The sequence below is a fragment of the Haliotis rubra genome, unplaced genomic scaffold (genome assembly GCF_003918875.1).
Source record: "Haliotis rubra isolate DU_JTF1 unplaced genomic scaffold, ASM391887v1 Scf164, whole genome shotgun sequence".
Taxonomy (NCBI): domain Eukaryota; kingdom Metazoa; phylum Mollusca; class Gastropoda; order Lepetellida; family Haliotidae; genus Haliotis; species Haliotis rubra.
The window spans coordinates 850,295-861,566 of NW_025765603.1; the positions used below are offsets into that span (position 1 = coordinate 850,295).

Sequence of the window (11,272 nt, forward strand, 5' to 3'; positions counted from 1 at the left end):
AATAAATATAAAAAATTATTATGGGCCATAGACACTGAAATTAGTGAAAAGAACATCATTGTCCAAGTCGCAACCTTTTCACTTTCAGTTTCCTTTCCGCCCAACCCTTTCTGTAATGATTTAGCCCTAAATGAAGCAAGCTTATGTTTCCTCAAATTCAGGTTCTGATTCCCATTCTCACTGGGGCTCCTTTTCAATTTAAAAAGAATTGTTTGGTTTTATCAAAATTATATAGGCTATATTCAGTGACTAAGCGTAGGCATAGTGAATTTCATTTGTCTGGATACATGGAATTTTTAACGGCTACACGGCAGCAGAAGAACGTTTTATCACGAAATACTGGCGTGATAGAGCATGTCTTACGTAATAGTCTTCAACATTTCCAATAATAGGTGGGTGCCACTCCCTAAATAGCCCCAGCAACAAGAGCCGGCGCAAATCAACAATATCACACCAATTATTGGCAATATTCACATACGCCAGCAGTTTACGTGATCAAACACACGAACTGAACCCGGAACAAATATCTCCACCCTCACAGGGTGGGGGGTTGGGGTTATATATTTGTTAAGAGGGATGTAAACATCGACATCTTCGCTTATATATAAATATCCGTTCTAACATCGACGACATCAGATGCAGGCGAAAACGCACGTAGGATTGTGACTTTGTGACGTCAGTCGATGAAAACAGCCAATCAGGGGACAGGGAATTCCCCATTGCAACCTCGTTTTAGCATTGCAGCATAACTTGAGTGGTGTATATATGCATATTGTCGGTGTAGGGCGGCTTAGTTCCTTAGAGGCGGTGTCTGGAACATAAGCGGACAGAGACACATAAAAGATCAAAATGCCGGAAAAACCGAGGGTTTATGTAACAAGGAGGGTCCCTGCCCCTGGGATTGAACTTCTAGAGACCGAATGCAAGCTGACATTTTGGGACAGCGATGAAGCTATTCCACGGGAAGAACTGATAAAGAATATCCCTGGATATGACGCTTTGTTTTGTATGCTTACAGATAGCATTGACAAGGAAGTTATTGAAGCTGCAGGTGAGCTAAATTTTAATATGTTTCAATTCAACTTTGATGCTTGAATTTAAAAAAATATTTTTAGATATATTGTAATTTTTTAAGCGTTATTATCAATTTATTATGCTTAAAATAGTTATTGGATCCAGAGACAGCGCATAGTGCTTCGTGTGTACACATAAAAGCCCATTTGTAATACCGTTTAATGGTTATCGCTATTTGATTTACCCAATAGTGAATATTCATTCCAAGGCTTGAATGTGACAGATGGTGTCTTTGCATGGGATATATTGTGTTTATGCAATATATGTACACACACATACATGTGAATTAAGGTCAACTGAAGGTTATGTAAGGGTAACATCAGTTCGATGGTATTATGAGTGTGTTGTGAAACCGACACGAGTCGCTGAACATCACGGACACAATTTTTTCTATGCTATTACTAAAAATTCTTTTCTCAAACAGAGAGACACCAGCAGTATATGCTTAGCTGTATCGGGTTATTGACCTGCTACTATTTAAGGGGTTTCAAACGCTGCTGCATTTGAACTAATCCAGCGCCCCCATAATCCGAACACTCCATTATGTGGACAATGTGGAAGTATAGGCCCAGATTTAACATGTATTCTCGTGTAAGGTGTGTGATTTGCGTTTTTCGAGAGGATTCATTAGCACAAACTGAGTGTCAAACAAAATGTCCGGTATAAGGGGGTTGCATTGTTCTGAAATCTAACTTAAATGGCAGACAGTATAAAACCTTTGTTTGGCTTTTGTAGTACGGACATCCGTTTATTTAGGGCAGGCGGTAAATTGTTGATATCATCACGTTTTAGATCAGGTTAGAAAGTTTCACTACGATGTGTGTGTGAGGTCAAGGCTATTAATTCACCAACGTATCGCCTCGGAAGTCTCGAGTTCACCTTGAAGTTGCACAAGGTTACATTCAGGCATTGCAAGGACGGTCTTAATTATGCTTAGTTGGGGCCGATTGGAAAATCGATAAAGCCCGCAGCGCGCACGATTTATCGTGTCGGTTTCACGCGGTGGAAGCGTGTAGAGCTTCGTTTGTAATTTCCTGGGGAGACAGAAAGTACCACGATAGAATTTATTTAGATAATATCTTTGGGTTTAACTTCCAAATTTAAGCGGAAATCTATCAGGAACTAGTCAGTGAAGTTGGTCACAAACACTATTCAACAGTAGTGAGGTACACTTGCACTCGGCGGCGAGTTAAACAGGAATCGGTCATACAGGGTGAACCTGACCACGTGCAACGATCTATATATAGCTCCATGGCTACTGAAGTCACTTATATAACATGGACAAGACTTAGGGATGTTTAAATGAAATGCATTTTAGAGCAGTTCATACATATATTATTGCAGACCAAAGATTAACCAACATTAGTTTATGTATATGTTATTAGACATATTTCTCCTTATTTTACTTTTGTTAGAACATTAAATTGTGTGATATGTTTTTGAATTATAATGTTCAAATAATAACCGTCCATCACTTCTTCCCATATATGTTTCCATGAGGTCCAAGTACATGACCCATTCCAAAAAGACAAAGAACAAAAGCACTTTGATTTATGTCATGTGATGACATTTTTATTATCAGAAAACCCAGTGTGATGTGACCCTGCTGTAGAGACTGTCCTAGTTTTGTATTCCCTCTCATCCACTGTAAAACAGACCCGTGAAGATTCGGGGTAGAATAGGTCCTCAGCAACCCATGTTTGTCGACCCGTGAAGATCCGGGATAGAATAGGTCTTCAGCAACCCATGCTTGCCACAAAAGGCGACTATGCTTGTCGTAAGAGGCGACTAACGGGATCGGGTGGTCAGGCTCGCTGACTTGGTTGGCACATGTCATCGGTTCCCAATTGCGTAGGTCGATGCTCATGCTGTTGATCACTGGATTGTCTGATCCAGACTCGATTATTTACAGACCGCCGCCATATAGCTGGAATATTGCTGAGTGCGGCGTAAAACTAAACTCACTCACTGTAAAACAATTACCGGTTCCTAAGCATGTTTAAATCCAAATCAGGCACACATACAAATGAGCCGATCAGTATTCGCCCCAGGAAGCTGACATGTGTTGGATATTCGTCAACATCCATTTGAAAACAAAGTTTGGTGATGCTGTCGCATTTCCTGTTATGACAGATACGCGAGAAACTTACATTTGACAGTCAGTTTTTTCAACCATGTACCTATTGTACACCTAGGGACGTCATGCTTCGTGCACGCGCTTCGTATTTCTGGGTATTTGGTTCTCAGGCATTTCAGGTCACTGATCATGAAACCTAAAAATGTTTGTCGTCGCATTGTTGAATCAGAATACTCGTTAGACAGGCTGACAGGACTTGTACCACGTGATCTCGAGCGTTGGGTTCATTCTATTCATGAATACTAGTTAACTTTGTCTGGTATATAGGTCAGTAGAGATGGGTGCTGACATTGCGAATATTTGGGTTTGGTCCATAGAAAATGTTTTTAATCATTGACAATAATCCATGTTCACCTTAATCAAGACCGATGATATATCAGAGATTTGCCACATGTCATGGTAATTCGTCAAAGAGTTGGGGCGGTGGTTAGTGCGTACGCTCGTCAAGCCGAAGACCCGGGTTCGATTCCCCACATGGGTGCAATGTGTGAGGCCCATTTCTGGTGTCCCCCGCCGTGATATTGCTGGAATATTGCTAAAAGCAGCGTAAAACCAATCTCACTCACTCACTCACCCAAGATTTGGGGCGTTGAGGTAGCCTGATAGTTAAAGCAATTGCTCGTCACGGTGGAGACCCAGATTCCGCACATGGGTACGATGTGTTAAGCCCATTTCTGGTGTCCCTAAAACATACTCACTAACTCAGCCAAATAAAGTAATGGATGAACGCAAATATGCTCAAGTTAGTATGTTCATTTACCGTATTGTATGCGCCTCCATAAATGGCAGCTTGTAAGTGCAATACTACGAATATTCCGCCATATAATTGTTTGACGTGTCAGGTCAAGGTCAGGGTCAGGGTCAGGGTCAGATCACTACCTGAATCCTGTAAAATTAGAAAAAAAAGGTAAAATGGCTTTTGACTGTTAGAATAGAGTAGTCTTCAAAGTGAGAATTACTTCATTGTTTCTCACTTTTTCTTCTCTGTTTAAAAATGTATTTCTATTTTTCCAAAGATTTTGACAATTTTTTCATTTTTCTACCTTTTTTTATGATTCTTTTAGTGATCCCCTTTTATTGGAGTGAGAGGTAATTAACATTTTCTCATTTTTACATACAGGCCCTAACCTGAAGGTCGTAGCAACGATGTCAGTAGGTTACGAACACATCGATCTGGAGGAATGTCGCCGTCGTGACATCGTTGTTGCCAACACCCCCCAACGTATCCACGGACAGCGTTGCAGAGCTGACTGTGTCCCTACTTCTCTTGACGTCTCGTAGATTGTTAGAAGGTGAGCGCTGCCAAGTTATTCCCACAGACCTGTGCAATCGTTGACGCAAGTAAACGATACGGGGAGACGAGACTGTTTGCTTGAAGGAATGCTATGTCGGCAAAACGCTTGCAGCTATTTCTGACTCATGAAGTAAACTGTTGCGGGCTGTCAAGGCTATCTGTGCAGGTCATCAACATGTATTTCTTTCTAGAAGGGAGTCTGTACAATAAATATTCTGGTGTTTTCTTTCGAGACACATATGTCAAAAACATTACGAATTTCTTCCATGTGCTAATCAAGACTGGCGCAAGGTCTTGGGTTTTCTTTTGAGACAATTGTGATTTTTGCTATAGTTCCATTCATTAGTACATTTTCTTACCATGTACTGATGAAGAGTGGCATAAATCAACTCTCTTACGTTTTGTTGGACTATTTCCCCTAGGTATTCCTGGTTTAATATACTATGAGGCATCAACCTATGTTTGTAATTGTGACTTCATACACGGGGTTGTCATTGTTGGTGTCTTGGACATTAGCGCGTCATTGTTCCATGACGTCATGGATCAGGTTGTCAGGGTTGGTGTCTTGGACATTAGCGCGTCATTTTTCCATGACGTCATGGATCAGGTTGTCATTGTTGGTGTCTTGGACATTAGCGCGTCATTGTTCCATGACGTCATGGATCAGGTTGTCAGGGTTGGTGTCTTGGACATTAGCGTGTCATTGTTCCATGACGTCATAGATCAGGTTGTCATTGTTGGTGTCTTGGACATTAGCGCGTCATTGTTCCATGACGTCATGGATCAGGTTGTCATTGTTGGTGTCTTGGACATTAGCGCGTCATTGTTCCATGACGTCATGGATCAGGTGTCAGGGTTGGTGTCTTGGACATTAGCGTGTCATTGTTCCATGACGTCATGGATCAGGTTGTCAGGGTTGGTGTCTTGGACATTAGCGCGTCATTGTTCCATGACGTCATGGATCAGGTTGTCAACGTTGGTGGATTGGACAATAGCGTGTCATTGTTCCATTGTGAGGGTTGCTGTATTTGGATAATAGATTGTCCTTATAACATGACGTCATGGATCGTGTTGTGAAGGTTGGTGTCTTGGACAATAACCTGTCATTATAACATGACGTCATGGATCGCGTTGTGAGGGTTGGTGCTATAGCACTACATGAAAGGATACCCTGATGCCAGTGTTTAAGAAATACACTTCGCTCTACCACCATGTATAGTGTTATAAAACACACTTTTGCCCTGAACTATTATAGTTAAAGCACGAGGACGCTTGCGTCCGAGTGCTTTAACGTTATAATAGTTCAGGGAGAAAGTGTGTTTCATTACACTATACATGGTGGTAGGGCGAAGTGTATTTCTTTTCTAAGATGCCAAATTTAATACTTTCTAAAGATAATTACGATTAATTTAAGGCAGAAAACAAACGACGGTGTCGGTGACCTAAATTAAGAATCCTCGAACAGGGCTAACTGGCGCGCTGTTCTATTGATGTGTCTGCCCCCTACGTTAAGACGAACGTTACCAGAAAAAAACAAATGATAACAGTTTGATGACGGTTTACGTTCGGATTAAATATCTTCTCTGAATTATTTTAGTTACATCTGTCATTAACGTAAACCATATGGGGCAATATGAACGTTGCATTTCTACTACCAGCGTAAGTTTAGATCAGTACATCCAGAGGAAGTTGAGTAGTCAAGCGACATTCACAATTGCATTGTGGGAATGTAAACATTACGAACGTTACCGTGTCGCTGAAAACTTGTGCGTCGAAATGACACATTTTAACCGTCGTAAAACATAAACATAATGTTTCCACCAGTGATGTTAGCTGCGTGAACCAACAGCAAACCAAGAAACTGGATGCAACGTTGAGTTTACTGTAGGAGGCCGTACGAGGCGATGACAACTGACATGCATCGTGACGTCGCTTACATTGTGACGTAATGTAAAATGGTTCGATTACAAGGGGGCACTCTAGAATGGCGCAGTGACGGGATAACGTCATTCAATTGTTACGTCATCAAAAAACTATACCTTTATTGTCTGATAATGTATTTGTTTTCGATTGTTCTAACCGTAAGGCATCTTAGAATTTGCGTTACAAGCCAGTGTGGAATGTGTGTCAATCAAACATTGGTGAGTTATTGTGATCTGATTGTTTCAGGTATCCAGGCGGTCAAGTCTGGAGAGTGGGGGCCATGGAAACCGATGTGGCTGTGCGGCACCGAGATGTCCAATAAGACCCTGGGGATATATGGCCTTGGGAGAATAGGATACGGAGTCGCTCGGCGTCTGAAACCATTCGGAGGCAAGAAAATCATCTACAATGACGTCGTGAAGGTGAGCTACGCCGACGACATTGGCGCTGAATACGTGTCCTTCGATACCCTTTTGGAGGAATCTGACTGTATCTGCATCTGTTGTAATCTGACGCCACAGACAAAACACAAATTCAACGCTGAGGCATTCAAGAAGATGAAGAAGACGGCAATATTGGTCAATTCCGGAAGAGGCGGAGTTATCCAGCATGACGACTTGTATGAGGCTCTCGTCAACAAAGAGATCACAGCTGCCGGTCTGGACGTCACGGAACCAGAACCTCTACCAGCCGATCATAAGTTGGTATCCCTCAACAACTGCATTATTCTGCCACACATGGGAAGTAATACATGGGAGTCGAGGAATAGCATGTCTCTGACGACCGCTAAAAATATTTTATCGGTGTTCCACAAGGAGAAGGTGTTCGGACAAGTTTCGTGTAATTAATCAAACTGGTCGCTTGTCCCTCTTTAATCTGTCGCTACGCAGCAATCAAGGGGTGCCAGTTAACCTAGATGCTTTATGGCCAACGCTCAAGGTGGAGAAATGAATCATCAATTGTTAGTTTGTTTTACAATCTATTAACTTCCCCTATATACTGTTATCGTGCAATGGTTCTGTTTAGTGAAGATGTATGTTTCGCCAATCTCATTCAGACGAAATCCTATCTTTGGCAATATGGAGTGAAATCGTTTCTAAATTTGGTTTTTGAAAAGGACCATTTTAAAGTTTTATTGGACCTTCACAAGTGGTTCATCTGACGTGACCAAAGCAGACTTTGTCACTTATCGACAGATAGCGGTTCAGATATTCTTGAGATTCTTTGTTTTGGAGTCGTTTTGTTTGTATTATGTGCGTGTATGTGTAAACTATTGCTAGCTTTGAACACAAATATTCATCAGCATTATATATGAAGGCAATGTTTTAATGTTCGCTCCAACCTTCCGTGAACTGCCTGTGGCAAACACTTTGTTACAATCCAGAGACTTGTGCTTGTTTAAGCACTGTGTCCCGTCTAGGTTATATTTTTTGGTATTTTCTGTTATTGGTAAGAGTCAACGGTTTGTCTACACCAAACCAGGGCTTTCACTATAGTGGTAATACACCTCGTTCCAGCATTACTTGAGGCTTAAGCGCCGTGGTATGACTGGAATACTGCTACTCACTCACTCACAGAACCAAGAGCATATATACTAGACCGTAGACGCGCGCTTTCATTCAAATTACAGAATGAATCCGTTGTCCTTGACATTGGTTTTGTCGAATGTACCAGCAAGGTCAGTTCTTTAGGCAGGTTTTCTGTAGTGAGAGAGTGAGTGAGGTAAAGTTTTACTCTGTTTTAAGCAATATTCAAGCGATATCACCACGGGGAGCACCAGTGTTTTCTGTAATCAGAACAAAATGTTAAATTGCTTTTATTCGTGTAGGTCAACGTTAATTAGATTGATATTTTCAACCTGCAACATCAACGCTGGTTTCGCTTATCAGAAAATTCGTCAAATTTCAAGTTCAAGGCCGATGAGTTCAAAAACTTAGTTTACGTGTCCCGGACTGGCCCGTAAACATCAGTGGGTGGGTCTTCATTCTGCACAGTCTGAAATATTCCATTGAGCACTAGTCTCGAAGAAATGTGGATAGTTCTCAGAAAGCCTTGAATTGAATGTTCATACCGATCTTGTCTGTAAAACTGATGTCTTCAGCTACAGTCAAACACCGTCGTGTCGAGCTGACAGTTGCCTCGAAGTGAAAGCTTGGTCCCTTCGTATTCTTTCTTTTTAAATCTTCGGTTATATCGAACCTCTGATAACTCGAAGGATTTACGAAGGGCCCTTCAACTTCGACACAACGGTGTTCGTATTAACATTCCCAATATGTTTTTCTCCGGTGCAGTCGCCAAATCCATGTCTGTTTCCGTAACTAAGCTAGCTGCCAATGTTGTTATAGTACACCAATGTTTTAACGGTTATTAGTTGTTTCAACCCGTCCCCATACGTCTATTTTTACGAGGCTAATGAGCCTATGATTGTCTGTGATCATTAACTGAGTTACCCGGCCATAAGTCACATAAATGGTCGGAATGCCTGTTTGAAAACAATTTCAGTTATAGAAGGGGATATTCAACCTCCGTGTAATATGAAAACAATAGTCAAACTTTTTACCGGGAAATAATCAACAATACCTACCGGTTTTGCACACGTCACGGTGTACATAGTCCACGCAAGTCGGCTAGGTCTACAAGTTTAAGTATAAAGGATATATTTTTAGACAACTTGCCAGTTCCCACCTATCGTTTACTATATCACTATGTAATGAATGCAATACCGTTGACATTTATCACATCTGTTATATGATTGTTAATGTACAATTTCCAAAATGTTTGGAAATTTTGTTACGCCATGTATTCGAAATGCTATGAGTAGAGTTCGATAGATAGGAAATATTATTATTATTATAATATTCTATTTGTTTGCTTGTATGTTTATGTTAAACTGACCAGGTTATACCGTTTAATTTACGACCTAGGGGAAATAGGAACTTGCTTATTAGGGAGTTGTTTTGTATTCGTTATCCAGACATTCCTGATTGTGTTTAGAGGCGGCGAAGTAGCCAAGTGGTTAAAGCCTTCTCTCGTCAGGCCCAAGACCTGTCCGATACCCAACATGGAGTTTTTCCCGCCGTCATAATGCTAATTTGTGCTTTAAACCGATTCGTATTTTCAGCGAATGTTGTTCAACAGTCGGAAAGTTTCTTTAAGTTTTGGGGGACAAATATTCAGATTGAAAATTATCATTTTAAAACATTATATCACGTGGGCTTAACGAGAGTAAACGGAAAATTGACTCGAGCTTTGAAACAAGGATATATACATTTATATTTAGGTATGTGATCATTCTGTTCGGACTATTGAAACTTTTTAAATTAGTCAGCATACCTGTTAGTTCGGTCCTAGAACAAATTTTAGACTTGTTTGTCCAGTCCAAGAAAATAACCAAACGCATTTTATGAGAATTTCCATTTCGGTGTAACAAAGTTTTAATACTATTTTAACATCTGTATTTTCGCATGTCTCACTTTTCTATTAATCACGTTTGATTGTGTTTAACGTGACATGTTGACTAGTCACTTCGTTGTAAAATAAATAAATAATAAAATATTACTTGAAGCTTTTCTGCTTTGTTCTTTGACTAATTGATTTGTATTTGTAAACAAGGCGGGGGCGGTGGGGTAGCCTAGTGGTTAAAGCGTTGGCTCGTCACGCCGAAGACCCGGGTTCGAATCCCCACATGGGTACAATGTGTGAAGCCCATTTCTGGTGTCCCCCGCCGTGATGTTGCTGGAATATTGCTAAAAGCGGCGTAAAACCAAACTCAGTCAGTCAGTCAGTGTAAACATGGCGACCATTTTAGTTCACATGGGCGCGCTAATCTTATTAAAATCTGACCTAAAAAAGTTAGTCTGAGTTTACTACTCCAATTTGAGAAATCATTTCCCGAATAAACTGAAATATACTACAAAGAGGGAGTATGGGAACACCCTATATTCGTTGAGTTTGAGTGAAATGAAACATTGTCAAAACCAGCAAAAACAAGGGTGGTGAAAGAAACCAGCACCATGTTTGATTTAAACTTGTGACACAAGCTGCATGGAAAGTCTTTCTGTAACATGCACTAGGCTGTTGTGTTTGGGCGTTTATAGAATCGCTTGCTTCACTGCATGTTCCAACATGTCGTTTAAAGTTCAAAGGGTGTTCCCATACTTTTTGTTTGAAGTGTAGATAGTTGAACTCAGCTTCAGTCGACTATTTGGGTTTGGTAGATATCTTATTGTAATGAGATTGGTCGGCGTATGTGTGTGATTCACCGAGTAGGCGACATCTATATACGTGTATGAGGCTATAGCACACAGGGGTTCGAATCCCTGTTTGGACAGTAATTTTTAAAAATAACAAGAAGACAAAGTCATCAATATCCCCCGCAATGGCAAAATACTCTTCATGATTATGTCTACGAGTTATGATTATGTCAAATATTTAGGTGTGTATATAGAAAAGTGGAAGGAGAGCCTTGAAAGGAGCATTATCACCAATTTCAGTCTAAGTCAAACTTGTTGCCATGGAAACGCCAAAAATATTTTATTCAGAATTCCAAAACTACCAAAAGGCACCAGTACACCGCCATACCAATCTATGTGCCAAATTTGGTGAAGAAATAGTGAACGGTTTCAGAGTTCTGCTCCGGAAAAGAGCACAACCACCAATTTCAGTCTAAGTCAAATTTGTTGCCATGGAAATGCCAAAAATATTTTAAACAGAATTCCAAAACTACCAAAAGGCACCAGTACACCACCAGACCAATCTATGTGCCAAGTTTGGTGAAGAAATAGTCAACGGTTCTAGAGTTCTGCTCCGGAAAAGAGCACAACCACCAATTTCAGTCTAAGTCA

At 40.7% G+C, this 11,272-nt stretch overlaps 1 protein-coding gene across 1 annotated transcript; it reads left to right on the forward strand.

The window, feature by feature from the left end:
* The first annotated feature begins 733 nt into the window (after positions 1-733).
* On the forward strand, positions 734-9,986 carry LOC124271877 (glyoxylate reductase/hydroxypyruvate reductase-like). Its single transcript, XM_046707043.1, is given in 4 exon segments — positions 734-1,051; positions 4,332-4,426; positions 4,428-4,503; positions 6,675-9,986. Coding segments are annotated over 4 exon segments (975 nt in total). The 5' UTR covers positions 734-849; the 3' UTR covers positions 7,277-9,986.
* The last annotated feature ends 1,286 nt before the right edge of the window (positions 9,987-11,272 follow it).